Source organism: Pelodiscus sinensis, chromosome 4 (assembly GCF_052426305.1).
Source record: "Pelodiscus sinensis isolate ZL-2025 chromosome 4, ASM5242630v1, whole genome shotgun sequence".
Taxonomy (NCBI): Eukaryota; Metazoa; Chordata; order Testudines; family Trionychidae; genus Pelodiscus; species Pelodiscus sinensis.
Genome location: NC_143055.1, coordinates 122,292,592 through 122,306,276, shown reverse-complemented (window position 1 = coordinate 122,306,276; position 13,685 = coordinate 122,292,592). Strand labels below are relative to the sequence as shown.

The following is a 13,685-nucleotide window of genomic DNA, read 5'->3' as shown; positions in this document are numbered from 1 at the left end:
GTGGGGCTTTGTTGGCACATGATGGCATATATTACGTTGGTAGATGTGCAGGAGAATGTACCAGTGACAGTATGGCTGATCTGGTAGGTCCAGACCTACCGACCGCTATACTTACCTGCATGCCTCCAGCTTCCATCCCGGACACACCACACGATCCATTGTTTACAGCCAAGCACTGAGGTACAACCGCATATGCTCCAAAAACCCTCAGACAGAGACCTACACCTACAAGATCTTCAACAAGCATTCTGTAAACTGCGATACCCACACGAGGAAGTGAGGAGACAGATTGACAGAGCCAGACATGTACCTAGAAGTCTCCTGCTACGGGACAAGCCCAAGAAAGAAACCAACAGAACACCACTGGCCATCACCTACAGTCCCCAGCTAAAACCTCTCCAATGCATCATCAGTGATCTACAACCCATCCTGGACAATGATCCCTCGCTTTCACAGGCCTTGGAAGGTAGGCCGGTCCTTGCCCACAGACAACCCGCCAACCTGAAGCATATTCTCACCAGCAACTACACACCGCACCATAATAACTCGAACTCAGGAACCAATCCTTGCAACAAACCTCGGTGCCAACTCTGCTCACATATATACACCAGCAACACCATCACAGGACCTAACCAGATCAGCCTCCTTGATTGGATCCACCTCGTCATCTCCAGCCTGATTCTGGCCCGCATATTTATACCTGCCTCTGGAAGTTTCCACTCCATGCATCTGACGAAAGCTTTGCCCACGAAAGCTTATGCTCCTACACTTCAGTTAGTCTATAAGGTGCCACAGGACTCCTCGCCGCTTTTGCAGATTCAGACTAACACGGCTACCCCTCTTATAAGAGAAAAAGTCAGTTCTGTGGTAAGCCACTTTGAAAAACAACATGCTGCGGTAGCTTGCACCATTCAGGATGTTCTTTCTCAGAGATTCTTGGTCTCTTGTACATCCCCGAAGAAGAACGAAATGTGAAGATGGCTATGTTGGGGGGTGTTGTGAAAACCCAGTCTATAATAGGGTTCAAAAAAGAACTAAATAAATTGATAGAGGAGAGGTCCCTCAATGGCTATTAGTCAGGATGGGTAGGGATGATGTCCGTCACCTCTGTTTGTCAGGAGCTGGAATGGGCCGGAGGGAAGGGATCATTTGATGATTACCTGTTCATTCCCTTTGGGGCATCTGGCATTGGCCACTGTCTGAAGACAGAATGTTGGACTAGATAGACCCAATATGGCCATTCTTGTGCTTGCTCTTCTTTAATCCCAGGCAGAGGTGAAAGAGAGCCAGCACAGCATTCTAGTAAGAGCCTGCCATGGGCAGAGCTTTAACATCGCTGCCCTTTTTGCTCTCCCCTCGCCTCCACCCAATATGGCCCTACTGGTAAGATCTGGCAGTACTTTAGAGGCAGCTGCTTGACCGTACCAGCAGGACTGCCAAATGGGGCTGGAGCAAAAGTACCACTGGGATTTCTGCGTGAGCCTCAGGGTTCCCAGCTTCAAGGGCTATGAAGGGTTGGCTGGAGGAGTCTGCCCTTCACCCCTTCTGCCTAGGCCCAGCCAAAGGGTTTGCAGGGCCCAAGGCAAGATGCTGGGTGTGGGGCTCCGAGTCCAGCCGGTGGATGGTGAATACTCAGCAGCGCAGGGCCCTGAAAGCAAAAGGCCCAAAGCATTTGCCTTGCTCACTTTGCCATAGGGTGGGCCTGCTTCTGTCCGAGTTCCTGCTCTTTCCAGGGCCCAGAGCCACCCCTTTATGCCAGGGCCAGGCACATCAGTAAGCAAGCCATCCTGACCAATACGCAGAATGCACAATTGCGTAGGACAGCTGAAAATTTGGGACACCACTGGGTCTTAATATCCACTCACTTGCCTTTTCCTAGCCCTGTTCTGTGGCTTTGCTTCCTCCAGAGAGGATCAAGTTAACTTAAAAGTGAAAAAACCTATGAGCAGACCATCAAACCTGTGAAAGGACCTTTCAGGTGGTAATGAAGCCATGTGACAGGCTTTTGCCAACCACGTGTATATACTGTCACTGAATTGACTGCATTATTCCACAGGATCTTAGTTTAAATTTTGTTTTAAAAATACAGGTTGAACCTCTCTAATCCAGCTCTTTCGGGACTTGACCAGTGCCGAACCAGAGAATTTGCCGGACCATGGGAGGTCAATATTGTCTAGCAGCTTTACCAATACTTCCACTGCTTGCTGGGCTGTTAGAACACATTTAGGGCTAAATAACAGCACATAACACTGAAATCCAGGTCTGGTGGCTATAAACAAACATTATGGAACTGCAAGAAACTTGGCCGCACCCATGATAAGTGGAATGCCAGTTAAGTAAAATCATGCCAGACCACGAATGTTGCTGGACCAGAGTGCCAAACTAGAGAGGTTCACCCTGTATTTCATTAGTGTGTTGCTGAAGTTTATAAAATCACATCTCTAAAAAAAACCCTCACCCTCAGCTGCCATTGGGCATAAGGGCACCAGTTTAATAGAACTGCATAGGGCCCCATAAATCCCTACCAGTAAGTCTTTCCTTTTACTTTCATCCCTGATCCCTGGACCTTTAGCTGTAATTTTTTCCTCTAATAACAAACTTGAAGTTTTGTCTTTATTGCTGCTTCAAATATGATTTTCCTGATTGTTGATGACAGTTGAGAACTATTTCCTGAATCACCAAAAAGTCCCTAAAGTTTCCTCTTGCTTTTTATGGATTCTTAATTAGCCATCTTACAGTTCCAGAGTCTCTAGCTGAATAAACAGAATCATTACATCATGTAGTTAATGTTTTTAATGTCTTGTATTATATACTGTTAATATCCTATATGGTAAGTTCATTTTCTATCTCCAGAGGATGCAAATTTCCATCCGAGACACTGAAGAAAGAGCTCCTGCTACCGCCACCATTGCCACCAATGTCTACCATACAGCCTGCCCAGAAGCAGGCACAAAAGGGGCACAAGGGTGAGACTAGTACCTGCAGCCAGCTGTTTGTCACAAGTAATGGCAATGCCAAGAGCAAGAGCAACCACAAGGATTCTTCATCCTCCAAGCACAGGAAAATGGAGGGGAAGCTCTCTGAACATTCTAAGAGCAACAAAGTAGGTGTCCATTGTTCATGGCAGAACTTTTCATGCTAGCAGTGAGTGTTTCCTTCAGAAACATTATTCTCTTTTCCTTAATGTTTTTAAAGGGTGAGGCATGGGAATTAAGTATCAGAGGGGTAGCCGTGTTAGTCTGAATCTGGAAAAGCGACGAGGAGTCCTGTGGCACCCTATAGACTAACAGATTTATTGGAGCATAAGCTTTTGTGCCCACAAAAGTTTATGCTCCAATAAATCTGTTAGTCTATAGGGTGCCACAGGACTCCTCGTTACTTTTGCATGGGAATTAGTGACTCTATGGGTTTTAGAGGTTTTTTTTTTTCTTATTCGGTCCCTGAGAGTCTGTCTAGCAAAATCTTTCTAACCAAAAATCATCTCTCCCCAATGACAGAAAAGCAGGTATTAGGATGGGTTTCTGATTACTGTGATGTTATTGTTTATTACAAAGTACCCTACTTGTTTATTTGCAATGATTTGCATGTTGTTAAAACACCAGATAGAAAATAAACCAGAGATTGTGCTGCAGCATCTTTGTTTATCCAGTATGTTTTCTAATTTTACTTTTTAATTTACAAAATATACTCATTTGTAGTATGTTTAAAATTTATTTATAAGACTTTCCAAGATGTTGCTGTTCCAGAAAAAAGTCTTGTGAAGCAGCACACCTGCTGGTCAAAACTAAGCTATCCAGCAACTTCTGTTGTAATTCGAAGCCCCATGATGTCAGTGGGAGTCTTTCCCTTGGCTTCATTGAATTTTGTAACAAGCCCTCGCTCAGTGTTTCTTAAACTTTTTAAGACTGAGGAGCACCAAACAATAATGAGGAACACCAAGGATTTTTTGTTAAGCAAAAAAAAAAAAAAGTATGGAGGCAAAAAGGTTGGGGGGGGGCGGGAGGAGTTACTGAGCCAAAAAAAGTATCACCTGTACCTTTAAGGGTAGCCATTTTGAATTCTGTTCTCCGCGGCACACCGATGTGCCACAGAACACAGTTTAAGAAACACTGCCATAGGCGATCGGTGCTATTAAAAGCAATTTAACTCGATGCTTTCTGTAAAGTTTCACATCTGTCTTCTCCCTACTAATAAGCAAATAATTAGGAGATGAACAAATGTTAATGATGCTTGGGACCACATTTTCAGTAATAGCCTTACTGTTTAGCCTTACACATTTACAGACACAATACATATGCAAAATCAGCCAGTTTAGTTTTTTTCTTAAGTTCTCTCTAAAAAGCAGGCCCCCTGTTACTGAAAGGACCTCAGTTTATTATAGTACATATTATTTCTAAAGTTGTTTCACAGTAGAGTGGAAGAGCCAGGTGGCTAGTCCTTAATATTTTCCGGTTATAAAATCCAGTTATGTCACCATATGTGTTTACATGAATATGTGTAATCCTGGCTTTGTTCATTTGTTTTTAGAGGGGATGCAGTTGTACTAGACCACTTCAAATTCTGTTTTAACTCTGTGCTTGTCTGGAATTCAAACAAGTAACTTAAATTCTGCAACTGTTGCCTCACACACAAAAGTAAAGCTAGCAATGGTTCTGAGTAGACAACATGGAATAGTTTATTTGTACCAGCCTTTTCTAGAGACCGAGAAAACAAGGTTATCATCTGTCTTGGTCTGTCTTAGCTCACTATGCTAAAAACACCTCTAGTTTCAGAAGCAAGGAAAACCTATTACTACTTCAAGTGCTTGCTTATGTTCATTTCATCTAGGTGTGTGCGCGCCCTGTGCACAAGTTCCAGAAGCTTTTTGCCCTTAGCAGCACCCATTGGGCCAGCCAGGGAGCCCCCTGGAGTAGCACCGGTATATCCATGCATATAACCCTCTGCTGGCCCTTCTCCCGTTCAGTTCCTTCTTTCTGCCCATGACGGTGGCTGGAACGCTTGGCTTCCGATCGCAAGTGTTCCCTTATCTTAGGGTATGTCTACACTACTCTCCTAGTTCGAACTAGGAGGGTAATGTAGGCATACCGCACTTGCAAATGAAGCCCGGGATTTGAATTTCCCGGGCTTCATTTGCATAAGCCGGGCACCGCCATTTTTAAATCCCGGCTCGTTCGAACCCCGTGCAGCGCGGCTACACGCGGCACGGACTAGGTAGTTCGGACTAGGCTTCCTAGTCCGAACTACCGTTACTCCTCGTGGAATGTCAAAAGGGGGCTTTCGTCCCATCCTTGAGGGCTCAATGTCCACATAAGGAAGTCAAAGTTCAGGATGGTCACGCTAGCTGCCATCATCCCCTCCTTCGAACTCGGAGACTAGTACGCCACCCTCGACCTCAAGGATGTGTACGTTCATGTTTCGATTGCCCCGCATCACAGGAAATTCCTGTGCTTTACGGTAGTCAGGGAACACTTCCAGTTTGCAGTCCTGCCGTTCGGCCTATCCACAGCCCCCAGGGTATTCACCAAGTGCATAGTGGTAGAGACTGCTTTCTTGCGGCACAAGGGCCTTCATGTATACCCATACCTAGACAACTGGCTGAACAGTGGCAGGTCTAGGGAATAGGTGCTCTTCCACATCAGGCTGGCCAGGGACACCGTCTCCAACCTAGGTCTGAGCCTCAATGCGGAGAAGACTACTCTCGCCCCCACCCAAGTAATAGAGTTTCTGGGGGAAAGGCTGGATGCCATCTCGGGCCATGTCTCCCTACCAAGGGACAGATTTCTTGCCATGCAAACTATCATACAGCAGCTCCGGTTGCCCCAATGACTATGGCGAGGAACTGCCTGAGGCTGCTAGGCCACATGGCGGCGTGCGCCTTCGTAATACAGCACGCCATGTTGCACCTTCGGCCCGTCTAGTCTTGGCTGACTTCGGTATTCAGACCAGCCCAAGACCACTTGGATGTGGTAGTCATGGTCCCACAACAGGTTCTGTTTTCCCTGAGCTGGTGGCTCTCAGAGGACAGCATGAGAGGCAGCATCCCGTTTGCCCAACCTCCTTCCTCAATTCAGCTGGTGATGGACACTTCCGACACTGGTTGGGGTGCTCACCTGGGAAGCCTGCAGACACAAGGTATGTGGTCTGTGGTGGAGAGAAAACTCCACATAAATGTCAGGGAACTAAGGACAGTAGCTGTGGCGTGCAAGACCTTCATGCCCCATCTGAAGGGCAAATGCGTGTCCATACTGACAGACAACACGGCAGCGATGTATTACATCAACCGTTGGGGGGAGGGGGAGCTCGTTTGTCTCCCCTGTGCCGGGAGGCTGTAGCCCTATAGGAGATGTGTATCGCACAGGGGGTACACCTGCAAGCAGCTTACCTCGTGGGGCCCTCCAATACTCTGGTGGATCACCTCAGCAGAGATTTCTCGCCACACGAGTGGTCCCTCAAAGAGGAGGTAGCCCTTTCCCTCTTCCGGAGGTGGGCAACTCCCCAACTGGACCTGTTCACGTCTCATGCCAACAGGAAATGCCCCAAGTTCTGTTCGTACAGGGGTCTGGGCGAGGGTTCACTAGGGAACACCCTGGTAGGGAGGTGGCCAGCAAGTCTTCTCTATGACTTCCCTCCCTTCCCTGTGCTACATGATGTGCTTTTGAGGGTCAAGGGATTCGGGGCATCGCTGATACTGATAGCCCCGGTGTGGCCCCGTCAGCACTGGTACACGACCCTAGTGTCCCTATTGGTGGAAGACCCCATTCCCCTCCCGTTGTCTCCGGACCTGTTGACATAGAAGCTCAGTCAGGGTTGGCTCTGCCACCCGAATCTGCAGGCTGTCAGCCTGGAGAATCAGTGGCTGAGGGGTGGGGAGCTCCTTTGTTCGGACTTGGTAAAATGAGTACTAGTGGAAAGCAGAAAGCCCTCAACCAGGACAACTTATCGGGCCAAATGGAAGAGGTTTTCTGTATGGGCCTCTGGCAAGGGAGCAGCTCCTACCAGAGCCCATATCCCACTCATTCTGGACTGCTTACTTGAACTCAGGCAACTGGGGTTATCTGCCTCATCTCTTAGAGTACACCTGGCCGTCATTGCGGCCTTCCACGAGGGAACCACCTTACTTGCTGGTGTCTAGAGACAGGGTGACACTGAGACTGCGCCCGGCTTTTCTCCCCAAGGTAGTTTCTCCTTTTCATATGTCTCAGGAAATTTTTCTCCCGGTGTTTTACCTGAAACCACACGCAAACGAGACAGAGAGCACTCCACACTTTAGATGTCAAGAGATCTCTAGCATTTTATTTAGATAGTACAAAACAGTTTCGTAAGTCCACTCAGCTCCTTTGTCTTGGTGGCAGACAGAATGAAAGGTAGTCCAGTGTCGGAGCAGTGCCTCTCATCTTGGATTACATCGTGTATTAGAGCCTGTTATGAGATCAGGGACACTACAGCCCCACTGCTCAATGCTCATTCTACATGAGCACAGACCTCTTTGGCGGCCTTCTTAGCACAGGTCCCGATTGCGGATATCTGCAGGGCGGCGACCTGGTCCTCGGTCCACATGTTCACCAACCCTATGCCATTACACAGCAGGCTAGACAGGATGTGGCAGTCAGCATGCCAGTGTTGCAGTCGGTTTCTTCTAGGGTTTCTGACCCCGCCTCCGGAGGGGGGGGGTTCGCTTGGAATCACCTAGACGTAATGGACATAAGCAAGCACTCTAAGAAGAAAAACGGTTGTTCTTCGAGATGTGTCCATTCCAAACCCACCCGCCTCCCCTCATTGGAAGTAGCATGTGAGAAGGAACTGAAGGGGGAGAGGAACAGCAGAGGGTTATATGTGTGGATATACTGGCACCACTCCAGGGGGCTCCTTGATTGGCCCAATGAGTGCTGCTAAGGGCAAAAAGCTTCCGGAACTTGTGCACGGGGCGCGCACACACCTAGACCGAATGGACGTAAGCAACACATCTCGAAAAACAACAGTTACAAGTAAGCAACCGTTTTTTAGCCCCCCTTCTCCCCCCCTCCCGCCCCTGGAAAAGTTCACATTATGTTAAAGGTAATACAAGCAGAAATATAAGAAGTCAAGTTACCTCCTGCTTCGCAAAGAGAGAGAGAGAGAAGCAAATATATTCTAGGGCAAATTAATTGTTTTATTTTTTAATTGGGAAACCCAAAGCTTTTAAAATTGCTTTTGATTACAAATTCCTTACCCAGTTCTTCTCTGAATGATGACTTCCCAGGAATCTTCAGGAGATGTCAAAAACCGTTTCCCAATGCCTTCTTTGCCAAATGGTACCTCCAAACCAAAGAGACCTCAAATCAAGTTTGAAAAGTAAGATTTTTTTTTTATCTCATCCTCTCCTTCACACTGATCATGCCATCTTCATCATCCTCTGATAACCTTAACTGTATGCCATACATAAGCTTCTTGTTCTCAATTTCAAGACGCTGCACAATGTATCCCTGCATAGCTCTGTTCTCTCTGCCTTCCTGAGTTGTATCTTTCTCACAATCAATCTCTTGGTCATTTTGTTTAGGACTTACTTTCTTTGTGTCCTCCTCTTTTCATTGAGATCTCTCCCTAAAATGTACTTCTTTATGTGACTAATGTGTGATAATCCAGCAGAGACTTGCCCTGATTTTTATTTATTTAGTTAGTTAGTTTTGCTCCCGTTTTCTTAACAGCTTAGGGTAACCAGTTTAGAAATGTCCCATCTTTTGGCAAGGAAATTACCGTTCTTAAGAAATCTCTTTCTGTGCATCAATGGACATTGTTTTTATTAGGCTGAGTTATGTAACTTAGAAAATTGTACTTTACTTATGAGCAGTACAGTTGGTGTGCTTTTTAGTTCAGGCTTAGAGGAGTCTGTGCAGAGCGCTGCTTATGTCTCTTTTAGTTTTATGTGAGCTATGCACACTTTATACGTTATTCCAATGCATGGAAGTGTACATGGCCAGCAGTATGCTTTATAAAACATGTATGGAATAGAGCAGTGGTTTTCAAACAAGGGGTCACGACCCAGTACTGGCTCATGGAATGTGGGTCTCATTGCTGCAGGGTGATCAAATGACCACCCTCTGTCCTGAGCCCCCCATACCAAACCTGCCTGTCTTGGCACTGCAGACTACGCTTCTAGATCGGGGGGAGCGGTGGAAGGGACGCACAGGGTTCTATGCACTGCCCCTGCCTCAAGCACTAGCTTCACACTCCCTTTGGCTGGAAACTTGCTGCTGGGCTGCTTCTAGGGCACACCATGGTCTGAGGTGCGAGGAGAGGCAGGAAACCTGCCTAAGCAACCCCGCTGCACCACTGACGGAGCTGCTCAAAGTAAGCCCCTCCTGCCCACAGTCCTGATACCCCAAAGTCAGAGCCCCTTTCTACACCCTAAAACTCTCACCTTCAGCCGCACAGCAGAGCCCACACTCTAGTCAAATTATGTTGGGTCACAGGCATCAACAATTTCCTCAACTGGGTCATGAGAAAAACAGTTTGAAAACCACTGGAATAAGGTATGGTTCTGTCCGGGTATGTTTACACTGCAAAGTTAATTTGAAATAACAGCCGTTATTTTGAATTAACTTAAATAGCGTCTATACATCTATGGAGCTCTTATTTTTAATTTAGTAAACCTCATTCTACGAGGAGTAACGCCAAATTCGAAATAGCTATTTCGAATTAAGTGCTGTGTAGACACTTGATTCAAAATAGGGGGCCTCCAGCCTTTCCCAGGGAGCCCTGGTGGCCACTCTAGGCACAACCAGGAAAACTCGTCTGCTCCCCCACCACCCCTAGCCCCGGAGCCCTTAAAGGGGCAGATTCTGGCTACAGTGCCTGTGCCAGTTGCAAGCCTGCCAGCACCCAGCCTATGCCAGGGGCTCCCAACTAGGGGCTGATCCAGACGCCTCCCTGCATTACGAGGCCCTGGACCGCATCCTGGGGGGGTCACATGGTCCGTGCCCCCCTGGTGGTCATTGACCCCGGGGCAGAGGGCCCTGCCCCTGACACGGAGGAAGAGGAGGAGGACAACGGCCACAAGCCGCAGGAGCCTGCAGGGACCGTGCCCTGCATCCAAGACCCCAGAGCTGTGCCAGAGAGCCCGTCAGCAGTCTCATCCGAGGCCGGGGAGGCCTCCACATGTGAGTGCCATCACGGTCCCCTTATGCGGACCGGGGGGGCGGGGGAGCCCAGGGACCGTGCGCGTGGGCCTTGCCGACCACAGAGCAGGCAACAACCTGTGCATCTGCTGTGCCAGCTGGGACATGTGGCCCCAGCTGGGTGCCATGCAGGGGCCCTGGCCTGTTCCCCACATATGTCTATGCATGAAGGCACATGACAGGCTCCTGACCCCAGGGAAAGATACTGCACACTGCCCCTCTCTCCAGACGCCCCCTCTACTTAGAGGCAGACACATCTCTCTCCCCTCCTTTCCTCCCCCCCGCCACACACACACCACACTATAGGCAGCACAGGGGCTGGGGTGCAGTCCTGGGCCAGCTCACACTCCCAGGGATAGCAGGTGCGGAGACCTGCCATCCTCGCCTTGCAAAGGGGGCTGGGTTTTACCCACTGTGTCCCCTGGGAGAACTGACCACTTCTCTTGTTTCACCATAGTCGCAGCACCTGCGAGTGCAGAGGACACAACCCCGCGTGGAACATCCACCCGCATCCGGGCCAGCAGGCGCACCCGCAACCAGGAGGAGTACCAGCGGCAGCACCTGGGGTTTCAGAGAAGGCAGGTCCACAGCCAGGACCACTGGGTGCAAGAAGACCTGCAGCTGCGGCGGGAGAGTTTGAGAGAGCTGCGGGAGCAGGGCCGTGCCCTCCGCGAGCACCTGCAGACCCTGGTGGATCGATTGCTGCCTCCTGCTGCTCCAGCCCCTGTGGCCATCCCAGCTATCGCTCCTCCTCCCACCCCTGCTCCGCCTCCTGCTTCTTCCACCCCTGCCCCGTCCCTCCTGCCCCACCCTCCATACCCACTCCCCCCCGGGAACGCCGAGGCCCCTGCACCCACAGTGTTGAGAGACGGGAGGGCCGGCAAGACCCCCAACCCTGAGCTTCCCCTCCCATTTCCTCCCCTTGCCTCCCCCTTCCAGCTCCCTCCTCCCAGGTTTTCCCCCTCCCCTCTCCTGCCCTCATTCTCCCTCTCCTCCCACCCCAGGTTATATTAAATAAAGAGAGTTTTTGTGGCAACACAGGTGTTTTTATTGTACATCAGGAAGGAGGGTTAGGGAGGGGAAAGGGGAAGGAGGTGAGGGTGGAATGTAAGGCACAAGGCCCCAGTGGGGCACGCCAGGGGGACTTCACTCCTCCTCTGCCTGGAAGCTCTCCCGTGGGGCTTCCCAGATGCGGACAGCCCCCTGAAGGGCCTCCCGGATGGCAGCCGTGTGGGGCTGTGCATACTGGCCAGCCAGGTGGTCAGCCTCTGCCATCCAGGCTGGCAGGAAAGCCTCCCCCTTCCTCTCACATAAATTGTGGAGCACACAGCACGCTGCCACCAGGTGTGGAGTATTGTGCTTGGAGAGGTCAAGGTGGGTGAGGAGGCATCTAAATCGGGCCTTCAGCCGGCCGATGCGGGCCCTGCTGAGCCTGGCATTGAAGGCCTGCCGGGAGGGGTTCAGGTGTCCCATGTACGGCTTCATCAGCCGGGGCTGTAGGGGGTAGGCCGCATCCCCCACCAGGCACACTGGCACGTCCACGTCCCTGACCCCGATGTGGTGGTCGGGGAAGAAAATCCCAGCGTGTAGCCTCTGGCACACGGAGGAGTTGCAGTACACCCGTGCGTCGTGTGCTTGCCAGACCAGCCCACGTTGATGTCTGTGAACTGGCCCTGGTGATCAGACACGGCCTGCAGGATTACGGAGAAGTACCCCTTTGCTTACAGGAGGCACAGATGGAGATGTGCGTCCCGTCAGTTGCTCCCCCGCAGTTGGGGAAGCCCAGGGCGCTGAACCCCTGGATGACCGCATCCAGGTTAGTGAAGCAGACAACTCTGCGGAGCAGCACCCTGTTGATGGCCTTGACCACCTGCAGAGAGACACACAAAACCGAGGGTCACTGGGGCGCCCGGGTGGCTGAGAGTGTTTGTTCCCGCCACTGCCCCGTGCCCCACTCTCAGGAGCAACCCCTGCTGTAGTCCTGGCCACCACGGGCGGTCTGTAGCTCAGCTGGGACAGACCAAACCCTCCCGGGGAGGGCACGGACGCCACCTTCCCCAGTTTTCCCTGGGGCAGCCCATTTCCTCCTTGCAGCTCCCTCCCCCCCCCTCTGGCTCAGTGGCCGGTGACTGCCGTACCTGCATGAGCTCCGCTCAGATGGTGGATCTCTGCACGCCAAACTGGTTGCCGATAGATCGGTAGCTCTCCGGTGTGGAAAGCTTCCAGAGGTCGATGGCCACCCGCTTGTGCAGGGGAATAGCGGGCCTCATGCGTGTGTCCTGTCGCTGCAGAGCAGGGGCGAGCCACTCGCAGAGCTCGAGGAAGGTGTCCTCCTTCATCCTGAAGTTCTGGGCCCACTGTTGGTCTCCCTAGCGCTCCAGGACAGCGTGGTCCCACCAGTCACTGCTGGTGTCCAGAGGCCAGATGCGTCTGGGTGCTGCTGCTGCTCCTCCACAGCCCCCAGAGGGAGTAGGGGAAGAGCCAGGGGGCTGGCCTGCAGCAGATGGTGCCAGGCAGCCTCCAGCAATTGCTACCAGGCTTGCAGCAACCCATTCAACATGAGCACCAGAGTGCCCAGGGGCAGCTCTGGCTCCATGGTGCCGAGTGCTGTGGTGTCCCAAATGAGAACGACCAAAGCAGACAGAGAGGAAAACGCTTTGCTGTCCCTCTGTGAGGTAGGCAAGCAAGCGGAAAAGCTGAGAACTGGCTGTCCAGAGGGGTCCTTTTAAGCACGAGCCTCAGATCGCCTCAGACAGCAGGCACACAAAGCAACTACTGACCTGATGCTCTGCTGGAACCAGTTTCAGCTGCCTTTAAATGTGATCCAGCATCCAATCAATGTGAACACGCTATTTCAAAACACCAAAACGCTATTTCGAATTAGATTTTGTGTCTAGATGCGTTATTTCGAATTAGCTTAATTCAAATTAACTGTTTAGAATTAAGTTAATTCAAAATAGTGCTGTAGCGTAGACATACCCTAAGAGCCTTTGTCTCATTTATTGTGTATCTCATTTAATGCACCCAAAGGAGTTTAATGGGCCCTGTTTGTCTGGTATAGATAGAATAGCGAATGGCTCTGCAATGTGCTGCACATATAAACCAAAGACGGTAGAAGAATATGTATGCAGTATTATAGTTAAGAAGCAAGACAAGATAATGTAATTAAATTAATGTGTATGTGCAGGCAGGCAGAGTTAAACTTATCCTTGCAACATGCCTTAGAATTTTCTGACTTTACAATACCAAGGAGCACAACTTGACTGTCCTGCCAATATAGCTTTCTTTTGCTGGAAATACAGGCCATCCTGTCTGTTTAGATTGTGTCTGTAAGATCCTTAAGCAGAAACTTGACTTCAGAGCATTGGCCAAAATATCTGCCAGAATTTAGTTTGTGGTGATCATAATTTTTTAAGTAATGAGAGCAGCAGCCCATCCAGCAGTTATAGAGTCCTTGTGATGTGACATTAAAATGTATTCTTTTTCCATCTTTTTGTTTTGTCTGTCTCGCCTCTTGCTCAATCCTAATTC

At 50.1% G+C, this 13,685-nt stretch overlaps 1 protein-coding gene across 4 annotated transcripts in view; it reads left to right on the top strand.

The window, feature by feature from the left end:
- Positions 1-13,685, top strand: part of AFF1 (ALF transcription elongation factor 1) — a 169,297-nt gene that overhangs the window by 134,198 nt on the left and 21,414 nt on the right. For 3 of the 4 annotated variants that reach the window (XM_006115336.5, XM_006115334.5, XM_006115335.5), the window contains 2 exons: positions 2,854-3,103; positions 8,240-8,331. In XM_006115336.5, coding sequence (XP_006115398.3) covers positions 2,854-3,103; positions 8,240-8,331 — 342 coding nt within the window. Of the gene's footprint in view, positions 1-2,853; positions 3,104-8,239; positions 8,332-10,611; positions 13,678-13,685 lie in introns of those variants that run through there. The other variant, XM_075929557.2, reaches the window with a different exon arrangement.